Source organism: Symphalangus syndactylus, chromosome 1, assembly GCF_028878055.3.
Source record: "Symphalangus syndactylus isolate Jambi chromosome 1, NHGRI_mSymSyn1-v2.1_pri, whole genome shotgun sequence".
NCBI lineage: Eukaryota > Metazoa > Chordata > Mammalia > Primates > Hylobatidae > Symphalangus > Symphalangus syndactylus.
In genome coordinates this window covers 91,131,428-91,152,983 of record NC_072423.2, presented here as the reverse complement: position 1 = coordinate 91,152,983, position 21,556 = coordinate 91,131,428, and the positions used below count along the sequence as shown (strand labels likewise).

Genomic DNA, 21,556 nt, shown 5'->3' with positions numbered 1-21,556 from the left:
AGGGCTTGCACTTGGGCGAGGGCCAGTACCCACAAGCAGGAGGAGGAGCCTCAAGACAAGAGGGTTGTGGCCCCAGGAAGGCTGGGCCGTTGGCCTCTAGACGGGGGTGGGATGCGAGGGCTTCTCTGCTGTGGGGGGTAGGGGAGAGTTAACAGTGGAAGTTTCTAACGGCAGATGTGAGGCAGGAAAGGGGAAGCACATCTGGAGTTCTTTCTGTCCCCTACCCTGCCCCAGGGAGGCCTGAGTCACTGCAGCAAGGGCTCTTGCCCTTCCCATCCCCGCTGGGCCTTCCATGGCTTGCTGGATCCTTCCTTTTCCTTGCTTTTGCTGTGGGCAGCCAATCAGAGCGCGCGCCTGTGGACATCTGTGGTTGCTGGGCAGTTTTCTCTTGGTGCTAGGGAGTCTCATGCCACCCAAACACCACATAGAGCTGGCGACCCGACTCCACGGTCCAGCACGTGGCACAGAGACTGGGGTGAGGAGCAGAAAGGGAAGGGGTGTTTGAATGGATCAGGGGCTGAGGGCAGGGCATGATCTTAGAAAACTAGGGTAGAATGAGGGAAGGGGGAGGCTCTTTTATCCACTTACTGGGCAAAATCTCAGAACCTCCACAGAGGGAGGGTGAGAGAAACTGGAGAAGGGGTCGGGGCTCAGGGTTGCAGTTGACTTAGATAAAATCTTTACAGAGCCTGGAGTGTGAATGGGAGGGGCTGAGAGAGACTTGGTTAGTTTGTAGATAAACCAGTAGATACTGGTTATAAGCAGCTATTTATCTTAGCTTTGTTGGCACTTCTGCTTAAGTCACTTATTAAAAAGTTAAAAACCTTCCAAGAAAGACTTATATTGTTTCCTTTTTTTCGTGCCCTGCTTTGAGCTGGAGCTGGACAGCTGCTGCTCTCACTGGGTCAGACCCATCCCACCAGCTGCCCACATGCCCCAAATGTGCCACTTCCCCTTTTGAAAGGTGGGGGAAGCCTAGAATGTTGAAGGGAGGGGAATGAAGTGCTTTGGAGGCTCCACCCAGTCATTTCTGAAATTAATACTGTGGTTTTCATGGCAACAGGCACTCTTTGTTGTCAACTCAGAACTTTCCCTCCACACATCAAATGGATTTTTCTGGGTGCTGTAGCTTCCCCAGCTCCTCCAACCAGTGTACCTATAGGGCACTGCAGGGCACTGACTTCCCCCACTTGCCGTGCTCCTGTATTTTTTTTTTTTTTTTTTTTTTTGAGACAGAGTCTCGCTCTGTTGGCCAGGCTGGAGGGGCAGTGGCATGATCTCAGCTCACTGCAGCCTCTGTCTCCCGGGCTCAGACAATTATTCTGCCTCAGCCTCCCAAGTAGCTGGGATTACAGGTGTGTGTCACCATGCCTGCTAATTTTTTTTTGTATTTTTAGCAGAGACGGGGTTTCATCATGTTAGCCAGGCTGGACTCGAACTCCTGACCTCAGGTAATCCACCCGCCTTGGCCTCCCAAAGTGCTGGGATTACAGGCATGAGCCACCGTGCCCAGCCCGCTCCTGTATGTTTGAATGTGATTCTGGGGTTCCCACCCAGTTCTCTTCCTCTAGTGCTGTGGAGCTCACACTGGTGCTCCTGAAAGGTTACAGAAACTGCCACCTGTTCCTGTCTGTTTGCTCCAGTCAGGCTGGCATGGCTCCCAGAGCAGGCTGTCGTTTTACTCCAGGGGAATTACTGGGGTGTCCCAGTGCCTCAGCACCCAAGGGATGGGTGGAGTGGGGTATGGTGGGGGGTGCTAGAGGGCAGCACTTCCATCAGTTTAATCTCCCATTAGAGGGAGAATACCTTGGGCTGGTGGTACTGGCTCAGTGGTGATGTCCTGGTGACCCTGTCTCAATGTTCCTGGGCACCCTATCTCAATGTTCCTGGGCTCTCTTCACTCCCTTAGGCCCCTCCCTTCTCCACCCCGCTTTGTTTTCTTGATTTCCTCAGGATTTTGAGGCAAGCCTATTGAATGGGTGATGTGCAGATCATCCGGGGCCGGCGGATGGTCAGTTACGGTTTGGGGCTATTTCTGATAGGATCTCCCATGGAATGTGCCTCCACTCCCAGCAGCCCCCTCCCCTCTGCAGCAGGAACAGCTGTCATGTGAAGGCCTCTCTGCTGGCTCAGCCCTTTTGCAATCATCTGGCGGGCTCTGCTGGGATGGGGTGGATGGTGAGGATGGGCAGAGCCAAGGGGTGAAGAAGGGAATGTGGTAGGGCAGGGGGAGCTGTCAGAGGGTAAGGAGGGCTCTAGAGTTCAGGGCTGAGGGAAGAAGGGCTGCCAAGGTCAGGCAGGAGGGGTGGAAGCTGCTGAGCAGGCCAGGGAGGTGGAATGATGAGCTTACGGTACCCATCCTGGGAGACTTCCAAGGTGGAAGGATAGTTAGTTAGCTTACGGTACCCATCCTGGGAGACTTCCAAGGTGGAAGGATAGTTAGTTATAGCGGGAACCCAGGCAGTCATCCTTCAGGGAGATCCGCATTTCCCCTGACTCACAGGGGACCCATGGGGTGCTTTCCAGCTCTTCTTCCATGTGGGACCTGAGTCACCAAGACGCCTAGGGTGTTGGCTGCCCTATGGTGGCAGGTCCTGTGCCCAGCCCTGCCCTGCCCCACCCCACCCACTCCTACTGTTAGGACAGGGGTTAGCAAACACACCCATTTTATCCCACTCTTCAACAGTAATTACCCATCTCTTTGACTCAGACATACAGAATGTACCTCTTGCAGGGACTGCCAGAGACCGTCTCTAATAACCCTTTATTTTACCAGTGGGGAAACTGGAGCCCAGAGAGGTGAAGTGACTTATCAAGGGTGCATCCGAGCTTTTCCACAATCCTTGCAGTCACTCACTGAGTCACTTCTGCTCCAAAGCTGAGCAGGAAGATGCTACCCTCAAATGCCGAGGGATAAGGGTGGTGGACGCAGCACAACAAGTGTGGAGGGGCAGGGAGAGCGAGGCATCTAAAGGCTTCCTGCACCCGTAGCTTGGTAAGGAGCGTGGAAGTGGAGCCAGCCCTGGGGCCAGGGTCAGATGTAGCGATCCAAGTCCCGGGGCGGGCACAGGGCACGGAGTGTAACAGAGGCGGGACTTCGAGTGACAGGAACCTCAACTATGTGGTGACTCAGGCTCTGGGCAGCCTAGGCCCTTCCTTCCCTGCTCAGCCTGATCTCCTTCAACTGGACTTAGGGAACTGTAAGCAGAGGAGAGAGGGAAACCCAGGCTGGTCTCTCTTTCCCCAGGAAGCTGAGGGAAAGGCAGAGGAAGTTGGAAAGGACAGGAGAAAAGCAGATTCCAAGAAAGGGGCGAGGAGGTGGTGTTCCCCACTTCCTCAGCCCCTCCCTCCCTGCTCCCCGCTGGGGATGGGAGCTGGCTGGGGCGTTGGCTGCTCCGTTTACTCCAACTCCCTCCCTCGGCTCCTGTTTACAGCTCAGCCCGCCCAGTCCTTAGTTCAGTGCTGAGCTCTTCTGTTTTCTCTCTTTCCCTCCCTCCTTCCTTCACAGCCTCACGCAGTCATGTCTTGCTTCTTTTCCTTAATCTTTGGTCTGCATCTCCTCTTATTGCCCTACAGCATCCCCACACCCCTAACTCTCTGCCTGAAATCCAGCCATGACCCACTGTGTCCACCTGCCCCACTCTCCCTGCCCAATTCCTTTCCCTTCCACCTGCCTGAACAGTCTTTCTTTGCCTTCTTTCCTCCCAGATGGTACTCTGGAGACAGCCTCGTGTCTCTTGTTCTCTAACCAGCTTTAACTTGGGTTCCGGTTGGGCTTGAAGATTTCATTAGGACTGACTGTAATTGGAAAGTTTCTGTGTGTCAAAACTCTGTGATCTAAGAAATTCAGGAACTCCTTATTTGAAGCTTGAAGTTTAAATACAGGCTGGGATTTGAATTGAGCTGGGGAAGAATGATTTTACTTGGCTTTATATTTTCGGGTAGGGTTAAGGGTTTGGGGCTTGAGAATTGCTTAGGAAATAATGTTTGGATTCCAGAATCACCAGATAGATTTGCTGTTGCGGGGTGGGGTGGACAATGACAGATTAGGAAGTGACGGAAGTGAATGGAGAAGGGCCTGTTTGGCAGGGATGCTAATCCCTGGGCTGGTGTGTGTGTGGGGTGGAGGCGGGGTCTGGGAGATCCCGGATGGTGCTAAGAAGGGTTAACAGTCATTTCTTTGCTTCTTCTTCTTCTTCTTTTTTTTTTTTTTGAGACAGAGTTTTGCTCTTCTTGCCCATGCTGGAGTGCTATGGTGCAATCTCGGCTCACTGTAACCTCCACCTCTCAGGTTCAAGCAATTCTTCTGCCTCAGTCTCCCGAGTAGCTGGGATTACAGGCGTGCGCCACCATGTCCGGCTAATTTTGTATTTTTTGTAGAGACAGGGTTTCACCAGATTGGTCAGGCTGGTCTCGAGCTGCTGACCTCAAGTGATCCACCCGCCTTGGCCTCCCAAAGTGTTGGGATTACAGGCGTGAGCCACCAGGCACAGCCCATTTTTCTGCTTCTAAGAATATCATGCAAAAGGACCTTCATGGGGGGGAAAAGTCTGCTTCTAAAGAGACTGCAAACAGACCACACACTTCATTTCCCTTCTGGGATCAGAAACTGAGATTACCCTTTGAGCAGTCAACCTCTTTTCTTCCTTGTAACATGCTGATTTCAGAAAAGGGGACTGTGGAGAGAAGGGAGGGGAAGGGGAATCCCCTGGCCAGGGGCCTGCCCACAGAGCTCCCCTTTGTGGTTACTATGGAAACAGGCATAATAGGAACAAAATAGAGACATGTTGCCTGGCAACAGAAGAGCCCAAGGTTCATTACAGACACGTGCGCACACACACACAAACTGACACATACACACACACGCAAAACAGGTACATATCAGGGAACCTCCCCCACTCCCCAGGGAGGGAGTGTCACTTCTGGGGAAGCTGGGGTATCCCTGTGATGACAAGTCCTAGAGCTTATCCAGCTTTGGCAGTGCGTGTGGAGGACCGTGGTATTAGCTCCCTCTGAATGGTGGTGGAGCACTAGCGGCAGGGCTGACCTCCCTCTTATAAGAGGAAAGCCTTTACTTAATATCACAGAGGAGTCTAAACCTTCGAGAAGATGGAGGTTTTCTTTGCAAAGTAGGGCCCAGAGGAACTTCTTAATACTCCTTATAAAACATGGTGTGTAAAAATAAACAAACAAAAACAGGCCAGGTGTGGTGGCTCATGCTTGTAATCCCAGCACTTTGGGAGGCTGAGGCAAGCGGATCATGGGGTCAGGAGTTCGAGACCAGCCTGGCCAGCATGGTGAAACCCTGTCTCTACTAAAAATACAAAAATTAGCCAGGTGTGGTGGCGCGTGCCTATAATCCCAGCTACTCGGGAGGCTGAGGCAGGAGAATCGTTTGAACCCAGGAGGCAGAGGTTGCAGTGAGCCAAGATGAGCCAAGATCGTGTCACTGCACTCCAGCCTGGGCGACAGAGCTAGACTCCATCTCAAAACAACAACCACAACCACCACAACAACAAAACAACAAAAAACACCCAAAACATAGTGTGTTGGGGAGTGCTGGCGGGGGAGTAGCTGTGTAAAATACCTGGTAGGAAAGATAACTCCAATTCTCTGGAGGCATAGGACCTCCAAGGAATTCAAAGGACAAGGTAAAGGGATATCGGAGCCGGGCGCGGTGGCTCACGCCTGTAATCCCAGCACTTTGGGAGGCAGAGGCGGGCAGATCACGAGGTCAGGAGATCAAGACCATCCTGGCTAACACAGTGAAACCCCGTCTCTACTAAAAATACAAAAAATTAGCCGGGCATGGTGGCGGGTGCCTGTAGTCCCAGCTACTTGGGACACTGAGGCAGGAGCATGGCGTGAACCCAGGAGGCAGAGCTTGCAGTGAGCCGAGATTGAACCATTGCACTCCAGCATGGGCAACAGAGCGAGACTCTGTCTCAAAAAAATAAAGGGGGGGGGGGGAGGTATTGGAGCCGTTTTCTCCTGGACTGAGCTTTTTGCTGGGATTCCATCTTGCCAAGGTCTCTATTACTTCCACCACCACCACAGTTCCCCAACCCCATATTGGACACACAATAAATGTTTGGGTAGCTGCAAGAAAGACCCACAAGTAGAGGAATTGCTCCCTGGGGGCTGAGAGCCAGAGGAAGTTGTGACAGCCTGGGATGCAGGATGCTATCTATTGTAGAAAAGGCAAGGGCTTTGGAGTGTCATTCATTCATTTGAAACATGCTCTTGAGTGATTGCTATGTGTCAGTCACTGCTCTAGGCATGAGGGGCCGGGGTACAGTGGCTCACACCTATAATCCCAGCACTTTGGGAGGCTGAGGTGGGAGGATTGCTTAAGCCCAGGAGTTCAAGACCAGCCTGGGCAACATAGTGAGACCTTATCTCTACCAAAAAAAAAAAAAAAAAAAATTAGCTGAGCATGATGGTGTGTGTCTGTAGTCCCAGCTACTTGGGAGACTAAGGTGGGAGGATCACTTGAGCTTGGGAGGTTGAGGCTGCAGTGAGCCATGAATGCTCCACTGCACTCCATCCTGGGCTACAGAGTGAAACTGTCTCAAAAAACAAAACAAAACAAAACAAAAAATCAGTTAATCTAGGCACAAAGCATACAGCAGAGAAAAAAGAACCCTGTCCTCATGAGGCTTAAATGCTAGTGGAAGCTTTGACTCTTGCCTCTGTGAGTTGTGTGATTTTAGGTAAATCACGAACCCTCTCTGAGAGCATTCCTCACTAAGTGCCTCCCTCCCAGGGTGTGCGAGGATTAAATGAGCTGACAGATGAAAGTGGCTCCTGGCAAGGTGGCTCACGCCTGTAATCCCAGCGCTTTGGGAGGCTGAAGTGGGCAGAGATCACCTGAGGTTAGGAGCTCGAGACCACCCTGGCCAACATGGTGAAACCCCATCTCTACTAAAAAATACAAAAATTAGCCAGGCATGGTGGCACATGACTGTAGTCCAGGTACTTGGGAGACTGAGGAAGGATAATCACTTGAACCCAGAGGTGGAGATTGCAGTGAGCCGAGATCACGCCACTGCAGTCCAGGCTTGGCAACAGAGCGAGACTCCCTCTCAAAAAACAAAACAAAACAAAAAAACCAACGAAAGTAGCTGCTGCAGGATCAGACACAATCATATTAAGGCAGTTTTGGGAGGGGGTATGGGGGAGGCTACACCAGCGGGCAGAAGGAGAGGAGTTGGCAGAAGTTTCTAAACGTGTGTGTGTCTCCACTTATACCACTGAAAACTTTTGAAAATATTCCCCTCCCCTGGGCTGAGGTGGCAGTCTTAGGGAACCCCAGCTCTGTTCCAGCCTGCAGGATCTTTTTTTTTTTTAGACGGAGTCTTGCTCTGTTGTCAGACTGGAGTACAGTGGCACGATCTCAGCTCGCTGCAACCGTCGCCTCCTGGGTTCAAGCGATTCTTCTGCCTCAGCCTCCTGAATAGCTGGGACTACAGGCGCACGCCACCATGCCCGGCTAATTTTTGTATTTTTAGTAGTTACAGGGTTTCACCATGTTGCCCAGGCTGGTCTTGAACTCCTGACCTCAGGTGATCTGCCTGCCTGGGCCTCCCAAAGTGCTAATTTTTGTATTTTTAGGAAAGACAGGGTTTCACCATGTTGGCCAGGATGGTCTCGATCTCTTGACCTCGTGATCTGCACTCCCTCAGCCTCCCAAAGTGCTGAGATTACAAGCGTGAGCCACCGCCCCCGGCCAGGATCATGGTTTTTTAGAGGGTAGGGTTGAGGTTAAGCCTTCTCTAGCCCTCCAGTCTGGAATGGGACAAGAGCCAATCCTCAGAACTACCCCCCCACCAGGTAATCTTGACATTCATACCCCTGAATGAAGTACCTGGACAGTGATCTCTGCTCTGGGGCTGCTTCAAAAACCAACCCCTCCCTCCTGCCTTCTTCCCTGTTGACCAAGAGGGTGGCCAGAACAAACAATGGAGCAGATAAGTTGGCTCCAAGCCTGGGACTCCGGCCTCTGCTGTTTGGATCCTGGGGGGCCCATCTAGCCCAGCCAAGGCGAAGGCACAGCGTCCACGCCTTTCCGTACTCTTCTTCCTTTTCTGCTCTAGCAGCCCCCCACGCCCCCTTAGCCCTTTTTGCAGATACCCTGTGTTTCCAACCTAGGTGTGAATCAACTCCTGTTTTAATATGCACTGGGAACACTTGCTCTTTCAAGGAACGAGATGATGATTCATTCCATAAAGTTAAAAATCCTTTGGTAAGCTGTTAACAATGGTTACTTTTGGGGAGAGGGACTGTGATAGGGGAGGAGGGAGAAGTCTGTGTTTTATTGTACTTTTTTTTTTTGAGATGGAGTCTCGCTCTGTCACCCAGGCTGGAGTGCAGTGGCAGGATCTTCGCTCACTGCAACCTCTGCCTCCCAAGTTTAAGGGATTCTCCTGTCTTAGCTTCCCGAGCAGCTGGGATTACAGGCTGCACCACCATGCCCTGCTAAGGTTTGTATTTTTAGTCGAGGCGGGGTTTCACGATGTTGGCCAGGCTGGTCTCAAACTCCTGAGCTCAAGTGATCCACCTGCCTTGGCTTCCCAAAGTGCTGGAATTACAGGTGTGAGGCATCGCGCCTGGCCTTGGTTTTTTTTTTTTTTTAAAGCGTTCTATAATTCAAAAGTTTTAGATTTGTTTTTTCTTTAAATAAGGTAGGTGCTAGGAAAGGGGTGCAGAACAAAATGGGGGAGGAGGTGATTCTTGGGAAAGTCTGAGTCTGTGACTGTGTGCTTGGGATGTGTTGTGGCGAGGCTGCCTCTGCCATGGGGTTGAGTCATTATCTGGGCACCTGTGTGTGTGTATTAGAGAGAGCGAGAGAAAATGCTGGTGCCCAAGCCTCCGCTTTGTGTTTTCACATGTCTCTGCCTGTCTGGATGTCTGCACATGCGGCTCCACCTTTCTGTGTCCATTATATGAGTGCCCATGTCTGTGGCTCCTCTGGCTGTCTCTTCCCTCCCCCACGGCCTGTACTCTGTGCCGGTAACTGGACCTGGACACAGCCCCCAGGGCTGGCAGCAGAGTTGACTGCTGGGTATTTTTAGCCTGTAAACATGTTTGCCATTTCAGAGGACAGGGCCGAGCTGGTCTCAGCTCCAGCCCACTCATGATCTTGCGGCAAGGAGGGCGCTCCTGCCTGGGCCAGATCTCCTCAGTTCCCCAGCCTGGGGTCTCTCTTTCCTAGCACTTGGGAAGGAGGGCAAACTGGCTTGGAGTGGGCAGTGGGTGGACACCTAGGAGGGAGGATAAAAGGACTCATGGGGGAGAAGAGAAAGGGAGTGTGGAGGGGAGTGCGTAGCCAGAAGGCCCCCGCACCCCATCATTAAGCGTTTAATAAAATCTCGATGTAGTTAGAAGTGGCTGTGAGAAATGGCTGTAAATTAGGAGACTCAGCGTCCCGCAGGTGGGGGTGGGGGGGGCGCTTAGAGAAGGAATGGGAGGCAGAGGAAGCGCTGGGGCTCTGGTTCCTGGGGGCGGGAGTCTGTAGAGGAAGGTGGGCGTCGGGTCGGCTCTCCAACGCCCGGGGGCCTCACCCCCGTATGCCCGCGGCCTGCGCAGGACAGCGGTGCGTGAGGCACTGGTGACCCCGGCTCCCGGGGGGTGGGAATCCAAGCCAGTTCTGTGCAGATAGGGACGGAGGGGCCTCCAGAAAGAGGGAACGCGAGAAATGGGTGCGGCTGCATGGAGCTTGGGAACCAAGCAAGGAGGCTGGGGCCTGGGATCTGAAGTGTAGTTGCCTAAGCTGAGAGAAAACTCAAAGGTCCGGAGCAGGCTGACGGTCGCGGCTGAATCACCCAGCCGCCTTCAGAGCCCCCAAGCCCTTCCTGCAAAATAAGCTGATTCGCAGTTCCAGCTGTGAGGGTGAGCCCAGGGAGCCTGCAGGAGTTTCTTGCCAATGAAGCCACACAGTGCACATGTTGGAGAGCAGATCCAGGTCCGGGACAGGACAGGGGGCAGTGGATGCAGGGCGGGGGGAGGGGAAAGAACGTCCCCGCGTCCCCCAGCGGCCCCCCTCCCCAGCAGCTCACTCCCGGGTCCCTCCAGGGTCTGCCCCGCTCGCCAGTCCCAGCCCCACTCCGGCCCCGCCCGGCCCCGCCCTCTCCCCACAGCTCCGGGCAGACCCGCCCGCCCGAGCCGGAGTTACAAGAGCCGCCTCCGCGCACGGGGGCCCGGCCACTCGGAGCTGCTCTGCCGCGGGGACTGCACCGCCCGCCCTGCCAGACCCGCCCGGAACGGGGCTCGTCGCCACCAGTAGCCGCAGCACCGCAGCCTTGGGCCTCGCGCCGGCTATGGCCGTGCCCTGGGGCTGAGCCCTCAGGTAGGGGCGCCAGGCGCACCGTGGCGCCATCGGGGTCCGGGGCACCAAGGGCGGGTCGAGGGGAGGTGGGTTGCGGCGCTCTGGCGGGGCGCGTTGTTGGGGGTGTCACTGTGAGGATTCAAGCAGTTTGGAGCAAGCGGGGCCACCCGGGGAGGCGACGCGTCGCTCTCTGGGAGCGGAGTTCTGCCTCTGGAGTTGGGGCGCAAGTTGGTTAAAGTTGGAAAATCGCTCCGAAGTGCTTTGCTCCACTCTGTATTTCTCCGGAGGGCGGACTGTTGGCTCCACTGCAAGGCAGGGCGCCCCGTTCCGGGCCTGGTGGCCTCTGTCCCACCTCCTCTCCCTGCATGGGGCGGTGGCTCGGGGGCTGCTGCGTTCGTATCCCATGTTTACTGGAGGGGAAATTTCCGAGATCGCCGCCGCGGTCCCCCGCGCCTCCGCGACCCCGCACCGTGCGCCCCCTCGGCTGTCCTTCCGCGCTCCCTGCACCTCTACCCCTAACCGCGTCCCGAGTCGTCCAGGCCCCACCCTGTTCTGTACCACCAGCCCCTCAGCCTCCTCCAGCTGCCCCGCCCTAGCCTTGCCCCTCCGTGTTCCCCGCTCCAGAAAACCTTTCTCTCGGCCGCGGAACCTGGAAGTTTGCAATGCGCCTCCCAGCGGGATGGGTGGGGAGGGGGACATAATTAGGGAGATTCCTACGCTGCGGTGGGCGAGGAGGGGGGTGCGCTGAGGCGGCCCAGTCCTCGGGACCGCCCCTTCCCCTCCGGAGGCGGCGCTTTCCCCCCACCCCACTCCCAAACCCGTCCGGGCGGGATGGCCCCCGCCCCAGCGCCTGGCCCAGCGCCAGCAGCCTGAGGAATGTGGTGGTTGGAGCCGGTGACTAATTCAAACCAGAACTCGGGGAGGAGTGGTGAGGGGCAAAGGGGAGGAGGAAGGGGCCGTGTGTGGGAGTTGCGGGCAGGAGCCGGGCTTGGCGTGGGAGGAGAGCTAAGCTGCGCTCGCTGGAACCCTGCGCCCCAGCGGTGCGCGCCAGGAGAGGGGGCCCGAGGCGAGGTCTCGCCTAGAGTTGGAAAGGCAGCGTGCTTAGGGTGTGTGCAGAGCTGTGTTATGTAAGGCTTTCCCATGCAAGGGGGGTGTGTGTGTGTGTGTGTGCAGTGTGCGAGGGCCCGGGCCGCCCCTGCAGGGCTGGTCGCCCCCCAGCAGTGCCCAGGCCGGGATGTGGGGGCGCAGCGGCGCTGATCATGAGGGACTCCAGGGGCCCAAACAGGGCTGGCTGTGCCCCTTGCTGGGAGGGTGCGGAGGGGGCAGATTGGTGTTCTCAGCTGTAGCCGAGCCCACACAACTAGGTGGGGAACGACTCTGGCCCCTCTGCACAATGAGGCCACTGAGGGTTGTGTGCGATGTGTGTGCTTGCCGGTTTCGCAGGGTGTGGCTCCCGCCGCGGCGACCGTGGCGGTGAGGTGCTCCCAGGGAGCGTGCGGTCGCTGCAGAGTGCCCTGCTCTGTGGAGGGGATTTGTGGAAAGGCAGTGTGGGAGCCTCCCAAGTCAGTCAGGTCCTTAGAGAATGACCCGGAGTCTCCGGAGGAAAAGGGACCTAGATATCTACCTTTGTGTCTCCAGCACAACGCTGGGCACTCAGTAAATACTGGTTTTCGAACCCGTCTTCATTAGAATCCAACCTCGGATTGCAGAGCTCCTGCTCTCTGCTTGCCCTTCCCAGCACAGCGTAGCGCATGGTAGGTGTTGGGTTGATTTTGTGGAATACAGTGAGGGGCTGTAGCAGTGAAGCTGAGACTGGGGGAAGGCATTTAAGGGCCCCTGCACCTATACGGGCTGTAATTCAGGGTAGAGATCTCGCTTTCATCCCCGCCCCACGAGGGAAATCCCAGGGGCAGGGTGTGGCACTCACTTCCTTTTAGAAGCTGAATGTGGGGAAGCTTCCTTCTCCTGTCCTTAGGGACAGCGGGGCCGCCCACCCCCCACCGCGTGGATAGTGGCCTGTGCAGAATGGGGAGGACAGGGGAGCCCCCGAGTTAGGGGCACCTCTTTGCTCTGAGCTGTGAGCTGTGGGGTGAGGGAGAGTGGGAGAGGAGCTGGGAGGGTGAGAGTGGAGCTAGGAGAGGTCGCAGGGTTTGGGGGCTGTGGGAATGTGGGTTAGAGGGTGTCTGAGCCCCTCTCTAAAGCCTTTGTCCCTAAGAGGTTATGCACAGGGACACTGGTCAGAGAACAGGGACACATGGGGAGCCACATAAGTCATGCGGGCCCACAGCAGCGATTCAGGGGTCCTGGTCCGGGAACTCCTTGAGGAGCCGACCCCTCGGAGCTGAGCACTTGTGCCAGCCAGACATGGCCCAGGGCCCAGAGTAGGACACAGGGACCTGTTGAGGGAGAAGGTCCAGCGTCAGCCCAGGGCAGGGAGTTGGCTGGGGGTCCCCAGAGTCATCTTAGCCCTCCAGAAGTCCTGGGGAAAGGTGGCGGTGCTGCCAGGCTGGATTCTTTTGCTCGACTTGGAATTGGCTGGTGCGTCCTGGCAGAGCCGGTCACCCTGAGCCTGAGGAGCTGGTTTGAGGGGTTGGGGCAAAGCCATGGGGGCGGAGGGGTGTGTGGGGATCTGGGGTGTGGTCACCACCTTCTTTAGAACTTGGGAACCGCCTGGAGACAGACAGACAGACTGGGAGAGCTAGTCCTACTCCTCATGGGAACAGTGTGGCTCTCCCCCACCATTCCAGAGGCCCCAAAGTTTCTCTCCCTGGAGCTGGGCTGGCCCTGTGCTGTGCACGCTTAGGTTTGAGGAAGGGTGATGGCCGCTGGGGAGTATTTAGAATGTGCCGCTTGGGCGGTGGCAGTGGCAGGGATCTAGGGCCTTCTGACTTCTCTTCATCCCCCATTGATTCATCCAGGCTGACATTTCCCTGGGCTCAGGCCATCTGGTGGGACTCCCAAGGCTTCCTGAGCACGGGCAATTTCCAGCTTTCCTGGGTGTGTGGGGGGCATGTGGGTGGGCCACAGGAGGATTCCGAAGGAATGAAGCCCCTTTTCCTCCCTGCTGGCCTCAGTTCCCACCAGGGCTACGGCTGGGCTGTTGCTGGCAGTCTTAGGTAGGTCACTGATAGCATTGCAGGTGTCTTCCCACTGTGGCTTTAGGTCCTTGTGATCACCATGTCACAGCTTGTGTCTCTGAGTAAGGTGTGTGTCATTGCCTGTGAGAGAGTATCCCGCTGGTTGTGAATGAAGGTCTTCCCCTCGTGGCATGCCTGGATGTGTCACCTCTGCCTGCGTTGTCGTCAGACTTGGAGGCAGAGGATGGCAGTGGCATTCTGTCCTGGTGGTGGAGGTTTCATGCGGGCCCGTAGGGGTTGTGGGTAAGGACTGAAGTGAGTTTCTCGGTCCTGGACAGGTCCGCACCCGCAGTTTGTGTCCAGAAGCCTTTGGGAGGTTGAGGACAGCCTTGGGGGTGCAGGCCCCAGCTGAGCAGGATAAGCAAGGCACTGCACACGGCCTGTCAGGGAGGGGCATCCTGCCCGGTCCCCGGGGGCTGGAGCGGAGGTTCTGGGGGAAGGGGAAGTGCCTGGAGCTGATCCCGTCTACAGCTACGTGTCCTGGCGGGGCTGGGGTCAGCTCTTCGGCGACTGAGCCGGAGCGGCCTGGCCCCACGCCCCTGCAGTAGCGTGGTCCGACCGCTGGGGGGAGAGCAAGCAGCGCCCTCCCCATATCCTGGCCTTGGGTGGGGCAGACAGGCAGCTCCCAAACTGTAATCTACCCCACAGGGCAAGACCAAGCGTTCTGCCCCACCCCCTCTCCTACAGGACGCCACCCTCAGAGATGGTGTCTTAATCCCAGTGGTCCTGGGTAAAGGCCCACTCTTCCCTGCTTCTGTGTCCAGGTGTGGGGACTCCCCACTGGATCATAGGCTGTCCCCAGCCCCCTTTCACAAGGAGTGCAGAGTCCTTCCTGGCCAGGGAGGGAAGAGGGAATCTCCCTTGCTGCTGGAAGTGAGAGCTTGGAGCTTCAGGGCTTCCGAGCTCACTGTAGCATGGGATGGGGCTGTGCGTGGCTGGGGTAGAGAGAGATGGAGAAAGGCGTCACAGCAGAGTCAGAAAGCAACCAGCTGGCTGAGGTCGGGGTGTAGGGGCTGCCCTGGAAGTCAGCATGATGTGAGGGGCCAGGGGAAGGGGGTGATGGGGAGGGGAGGGCTGGAATGACAAGGATGGAAAAACTTCCTCCTGTGAGAGTTGTGGCTGGTCTGGCGCCTCCCTCTCCTAAGGGGCAGGGAGCAGGGAGGAGGCCAGGCAGGTGCACACACAGAGGGGGAGGTGCAGACTCAAGGGACATAGGCGCCAGGTGAACAGGTGTAGGGACCTCCAGGACAAGTGTCTATTGTGAGCTGGTGAAGGCTGGCTGGGGCTGCAGGCTGCCCTGGGCTGTGTAGAGTGGAGAATGGGGCTGAGGGTCTCCGTGTGCTCGTGGTGTGTGTGTGTATGTGTGTGTGTGCGCTTGTGTGCCTTTCTCTGAAGGTGCCCAAGTTGCATGTGTTTTGCAACTTGTTCATCTAATTCTTCCTGGTAATTACACCTCCCTAACCTGCCCCTCCTCCCTGCATGCTGCCCAGAATCAGCTAGGTGGGTTTGTAAAAGTCTTTAATGCCGGCTTAGACTCTGAGATGTCTGTGCACTTCTGCTCCAGTTAGAATGGGACATAATGTTTTTTCCTAAACAAGCCTGGCAGCTGCATCCTCGGGGGTCCATTCAGAGGGCCAGGCCCTGGAAGGGATGTCACCCCTGTTCCTTTGGAACGAGGGCCTTGGGGGTCAGAGACTCCTGGGCTTGCATTTCAACTCTGTCTCACACTGGGCAAGTCGTCTTATCTCTCGGGCCTGTTTCCACTTCTCTGAAATAAGGATATTAATTCTTTTGACATAGCATCATTATTTGGGGGTTGAATGAGACCCCAGGCAAGGGATGTTGCCAACACAGTCCCTGGCACACAAGAGTGCTCTGCAGAATTCTCTTTCTCTCTACTTGTGTGTGGGTTTTTTTTTCTTTCAACATGGAACTTTCTGTTCCTCTTTGCCTCCTGATGAGTGTTTATGAGAGCAGAGCATACTGTCTTCTGGGTGTGTCTCTCTGAATAGCCTCCCTCTCCTCTTGGTTCCGAATGTTGGGGGCTTCCCCTCTGGTAGGGGTCTCTAACTCTGGGCATGAGTCGTTTTGTTCCTGGGACGAGGACTGCTTCTCTTTGGCCTTGTGTGTGTGGTGGGTCGATTGGCCTATGTGCGTGCTGCCATGCTGGGTGGAAGTTTCACTGTGGCCGGTGCCCTCCCCACCACGGATGGGATGATTTTCTTCCCCTCAGAGGGTTGCCTCCTGTCTCCCGCCTGTGCTGGGTGGATGCACAGTCGTGGGCCCCTGTGGTGTGTATCTTGTCCTCAGGTTTGGTGCATTTGGGCACTGAGGCCTGTGGCCTGTCTCTGGGGGAGTGTGTGTATCAATTCTTGTCATCTCCACGCTGACGCTGGCTGCAGGGCCGTCTCTAGCTGCTGCAGCAACTGGCCTGGTTTCCATCCTGGCTGTCCTTATACTGGCTCGTCCGGGGAAGGGGCACTGTTCTCCGAGGGCAGTGGAGGAAGGAGGCTCCTCTGGAGGTCACCCCTGGCAGAGGCCATCTGCTGGGGTCAAGAATCTGCTTCCTGGAGTTCTGCGTCTACTTGGCGTTGTTCCCAGTTGCAGGGTATGGGCAGAGCCCTGCTGCTCGGCACATCCTCTTTGCAGTTTCGAAGTGACAGGATGGGCTGTTCTGTCACTGCTTCTGGCCTGAATTACAGTCTGTCCTGCAGTGTCAGGCACACGTGCTCTCACCTTTGCAGCTGGAGCGGCCTCACCATCTCACTCTTTTCTGCCCTCCAAGCAATCTTCTGCCTTAGGGGGTCTCCACTCTGGCCCTGCTCCTTCTTTTTTTTTATAAAAAAAAATTAAATTTTAATTTTTTATAGAGATAGGGTTTTGCCATGTTGCCCAGGCTGGTCTCAAACTCCTGGGCTCAAGTGATCAGTGTGTCTCGCCCTCCCAAAGTGCTGGGATTACAGGCATGAGCCACTGCGCCTAGCTCTGCCCCGCTTCTTGCTATTACGAGGGAGGCTGTTGGGTGGACCACCGGGCTGTGTGCTAACAGGCTCTGGGACTAGGGCCCCAGCACACTCCCATTTTCTCACCTCTCTGGACCTTACTTTCTCCATCCCTAAGTAACAAGCAGTGCCATCCCATAAAACTCTCGGCAGTGGGGGAAGTGTTCTGTGTCCACGCTAATATAGTAGCCAGTAGCTACATGTGGCTGTTGAGCTCTTGAAATGTGGCTAGTGCAGCCAATGAGCTAAACTTTTAATCAAACTGAATTTTAATTGATTAAGTTTAAATAGCCACATGTGGCTGCTGTGTTGGGTGGCACAACTCTAGGTCTCTCCTAGCTCTGAAGGCTTATGGCACTTGGCTGAATCGTGCAGAATTCCCCAAAGCTCCAAAGACCCTCTTTTGGGTAGCAACAGGGCAGAGCCCTCAGCCTCCGGGGAAAGCCTGACTTAACCTAACTTGTGTGGGAGGAGAAGAAAGGACCACTTGGGCTTGATACAGGCTCCAGAGGTGGAGGAGACACTGAGGGCTGGGACCCAAATGCAGAGAATGGGAAACCCAGCTACACAGTATCCCACGCCCCTCCTTCAGTATTCCCTTCAGTATTTCCATGCCCCTCCTCGGAACTGAATGGCCCAGGTCAGATGAGAGGGGAGTCCTTCCAGGCTGTGCCAGGACAGCAGGGCCAGAGCCAGAGCAGGCAGGGTGGTTGGCAGCCCCACCTGGCCGGGAATCCACTGGGTACCCTGCCAGGGCCAACCTGCAGCCTCGGGTCCAATGGCTCCCGTCCTCACGGGCTACTGGATCGGTGTCTACTTAGGATGGTTTCTCCCCTCCTCAGGAAGCACCTAGGTTGAGGCAGGTAGCAAGTCTGTCCTGGGCAGAGTCCCAGAGCACTTCTGCTCTGGGACTCTGCCTGAGGCCCTGGCAGGGAAGCCAACTGCCTGTCTGCAGGGGAGCCCTGGTTCCTCTGGCACCTGGGGGTCTGGCCCAGGAGGCACTTTGTCCTTGGGGTTTTAGGCTCAACCCTTGGCAGGTCTGGAGCTGTTGCAGCCAGCTGCAGTGACTCACTGGGGAGGGAGGGTGCGGCCGAGGTGTGGGCGAGGGTGAGCTGGCCCAGCTAGCTCTTTCCCCCTCGCTGGCTGCTGGCACAGCACCAGGATGCTGGGGTGAGCAAAGGGGCCCTGCTCCAGGAGGAGGACAGGGTGTCTGGGCAATCTGAAGGGGTGGCTTCAGTTCTGTCTGAGAGATGAAGTCTGGAATCTGTTTTCCTTCCCTGCCTCTGCCTGGCTCCTTTTCTGCAGGGCTGGCTGCTGAGCACTGGACAGTGGGAGAGAATGTGCCATTTAAGCCCCCAGCTTTGCTGTTTCATGCTGGGAAGGGTCAGAGTGATTTCCCGTCACAGCCTTCTCTGTGGCCGGAAGGAAGGAGGTGTTTTCGCCAGTTTGCACCTGAGCCCAGAGGCTCAGAGTCTTTGCTCACCTTGTAGCCAGCACCTGTGTTGACAAGGAGACACATTGTCCACACCGCGTTGTCAGACGGGAGGATGGCTGTTGGGGGGCTGGGGTCTGTGTTTCTCTTTATCCGTGTTGTGATCTGCCTGAGATAGGAACTGCTAAGTGCCCACGAATTCCCAAGAGACATAGTCTCATCCTCAGAGGTCACCTCTAGCACCTTCAAGACCCCATGTATATTTCATTTCCCGCAGAAGGCTCCCAAGCCTTCTGGAATATTCTGCGGCAAAATCAGTCACAGCTAGTGCACCTTGCTCATCATGTGTATCCGTGACAGGAACTGAGTCTTAAATCTCCCTGTCTGGCACATGGGTGCGTGAGTGATGTGAGGTCACTGTCTAATGCAGCGTGTAATTAGGTGCTGGGCCCAGCTGTGTCCATCCCTGGCCGGTTCAGTCTGCAGTGCAAAGTATAGTGTTGGGCATATGGAGGCAGCCGGTATACATGCATTGATTGACTGTTGATACTTTCTGGATGTAAACGGCTGTAGGCGGGGCTTTGGCTTAGGTTCCCCATGACTTATAGTGTCCCCCACACCATTTCAATCGGTGGCTGCTGCCGCCATTTTGTGCTGTGGCTGTAGTCCATGGCCCTATGCAGAGTCCTGCCTGGTGTCTTTTTAGGGCACCTGCAGATGACAGCTCATCTTGTGGCTGGAGGGCGAATTTATTACTAAATGCTTGCACCTATAGGGGCCTGGCTCAGGGCCTGGTGTGGCAGCCGGGAGGCCTGGACTCACTGTGGGCCAAGGCGGGCTCAGCTGGGCTCTAATCTCTAGGGCTTGGGCAGTGCCTGGTGGGGCTGGGGCCGCCTTTGTTCAGGCAGCTGCCTGTGGCAGGGCTCCCAGAGCTGCCAGCTGGTGAGGCACCCCCCTGGTCCTGGGTACTGGGTGAGACTGAGTGGCCCGAGTCTGTCTCTGAGGGAGGTGGAACACTGCCATTCCTGCTTGGAGGCAGACTCTAGGAGGCTCCCACCTGTTACAAGCGGCAGACCTGGGGTGGAGTAGGCAAAAGAGTTACAGACTCGGTGGGCCAGGTGCGGCGGCTCACGCCTGTAATCCCAGCACTTTGGGAGGCTTAGGCGGGTGGATCACAAGATCAGGAGTTCAAGATCAGCCTGGCCAAGATGGTAAAACCCTATCTGTACTAAAAATACAAAAAATTAGCTGGGTGTGGTGGCGGGCGCCTGTAGTCCCAGCTACTCGGGAGGCTGAGGCAGAGAGTTGCTTGAACCCGGGAGGGGGAGGTTGCAGTGAGCCGAGATCGTGCCACTGCACACCAGCCTGGGCTACAAAGCGAGATTCCATCTCAAAAAAAAAAAAAAAAAAAAAAAAGGAGTTACAGACTTGGGTCCAAACCCGGCATAGTTGTGCTGTCATGTGTACCCTGGGTAAGCTGTTCTCTCAGAGACTCAGTCTCTGTCTGTGAAATTGGCACAGTAACATCTCCCTCTTGAAGCTGTGGTTGAGAATGTGGGTAGATGCTGGGCTCGGTGGCTCCTGCTTATAGTCCCGACACTTTGGGATTGTTTGAGCCCAGGAGTTCCAGACCAGCCTGGGCAACATGGCAAAACCTCATCTCTCCAAAAATACAAAAATTAGCCAGTTGTGGAGGCACATGGCTGTGGTCCGAGCTACTTGGGTGGGTGAGGCAGGAGGATCACTTGAGCCCAGGAGGTTGAGGCTGCAGTGAGTCGTGATCGCGCCCCTGCACTCCAGCCTGTGTGACAGAGCCAGACCCTGTCTCCAAAAAAATAAATACATAAATAAAAAGAGGCCAGGCGTGGTGGCTCATGCCTGTAATCCCAGCACTTTGGGAGGCCGAGGTGGGCGGATCACGAGGTCAGGAGATGAAGATCATCTTGGCTAACATGGTGAAACTCTGTCTCTACTAAAAATACAAAAAATTAGCCGGGTGTGGTGCATGGTGGCGGGCGCCTGTAGTCCTAGCTACTCGGGAGGCTGAGGCAGGAGAATGGCGTGAACCTGGGAGGCGGAGCTTGCAGTGAGCCGAGATCCGCTATTGCACTCCAGCCTGGGTGACAGAACGAGACTCTGTCTCAAAAAAAAAAAAAAAAAAAAAAAACACAAAAACTAAATAAATAAATAAATAAATAAATAAAAAGAATGTGGCGAGAGCGTGCATGTGAAGAGGCTCCTGCTGGCCAGTGCTGTCTTTTTTTCTGCTTTATTGCCTCCATTTTCACAGATGAGGAAATAGAGGTTCAGAAAACTGAAGTGTCTTGGCCAGGGTCCCACAGCTAGAAGGAGGCAGAGCCAGGATCTGACTGCACGTCTGGCTCCTCTGAAGCCCCTTTCTGCTATGCCAGGCTGGAGAGTCATGGACGAGTGGAATTGACGGTGGTGGTGGGGGTCGGGGTTGTGAGCTGGCCTGGGTAGCAGAGGACCTGGCTGTCCCTTGGGTGGGGACTCTGAGCAAGCCGACTGCCGACCAGAGTGCGAGCATCATCGTGAACTTTCCTCTAGGTTGTGACCGAGATTCCCGACGAGAGAGACTGAGGGGAAGAGAGGAAGGAGGGGCGGGCTCCTGGCAAGGCATTCGCTCCTGAGCGGAATCCTGCAAAGGTCAGTAGGTGGGAGAGGCAGAGAGAGGCGGAGGTGACAGGATATGGGGAGGGTGGGCCCCATGTGTGATGGGAGGCTGGGGCCGTGGGGGACAGGGATGAAGGGCCGGCTACCTCCGGGTCCAGTTGCCTCTGCTGTCTCCTTTCCATCTTCTTTGCTGTGCCTTGGGAGAACTTCCACAGTGGAAGGACGTGAGCCGAATTACCCCACCCCCAACACCTCACCTGGCAGGTGAGCCGGCTGCAGGGGCAGGCGCATTGCCGAGGGCCCCACTCCCTGGAGTTCATAGCACCAGAGATTGCTAGCTTTCCCATGCCCTCATGTCCTCCCACCCCCACTGACCCCAGTTCCATTTCCTCACCTCATTCCAGATGGAGAAGGAGGAGGAGACAACCCGGGAGCTGCTGCTGCCCAACTGGCAGGGTAGCGGCTCCCATGGGCTGACCATCGCCCAGAGGGACGACGGCGTCTTTGTGCAGGAGGTGACGCAGAACTCCCCTGCGGCCCGCACTGGGGTGGTCAAGGAGGGTGAGTCACCCCAGGGTGTGGACCGGGTGCTGGAGGTTGGGGGGTCGGTGGGGGTGTCGGAGGGAAGGGCAGGGAGGAGGCAGAAGTGGGTGAGTGGCTGTCGAGGGCCCATTCTCAGTGGCATCAGGGTGGTTGGTACCCAAGCCCTGCCCTCCCTTAGCCACTCTGTGTCTGTCACTTGTGGTCCTCAGGGGAGGCAGTTGTGTGGGGTAGTGGACACCTGGTCCTCAGATCTGACTCCACCACCCACTAGCTCTGCAGATTTGGGCAAATGAGTTTGCCTTTTTTTTTTTTTTTTTGAGATGGAGTTTTGCTCTTGTTGCCCAGGCTGGAGTGCAATGGCGCTATCTCAGCTCACTGCAACCTCTGCCTCCTGGATTCAAGTGATTCTTCTGCCTCAGCCTCCATGGTAGCTGGGATTACAGGCATGCACCACCACACTAGACTAATTTTGCATTTTTAG

At 55.9% G+C, this 21,556-nt stretch overlaps 1 protein-coding gene across 4 annotated transcripts in view; it reads left to right on the top strand.

The window, feature by feature from the left end:
- Positions 1-4,855: 4,855 nt before the first annotated feature.
- The window catches only part of AHNAK (AHNAK nucleoprotein), a 121,001-nt gene continuing 104,300 nt past the window's right edge, over positions 4,856-21,556 (top strand). The window contains exons 1-3 of one of the 4 annotated variants that reach the window (XM_055287363.2): positions 4,856-4,874; positions 20,467-20,565; positions 20,937-21,093. In XM_055287363.2, the coding sequence (XP_055143338.2) occupies positions 20,937-21,093 (157 nt within the window). In that variant the 5' untranslated portion in view covers positions 4,856-4,874; positions 20,467-20,565. Of the gene's footprint in view, positions 4,875-10,152; positions 10,349-11,119; positions 11,256-20,466; positions 20,566-20,936; positions 21,094-21,556 lie in introns of those variants that run through there. The other 3 variants (XM_055287274.2, XM_055287634.2, XM_055287453.2) reach the window with 3 other exon arrangements.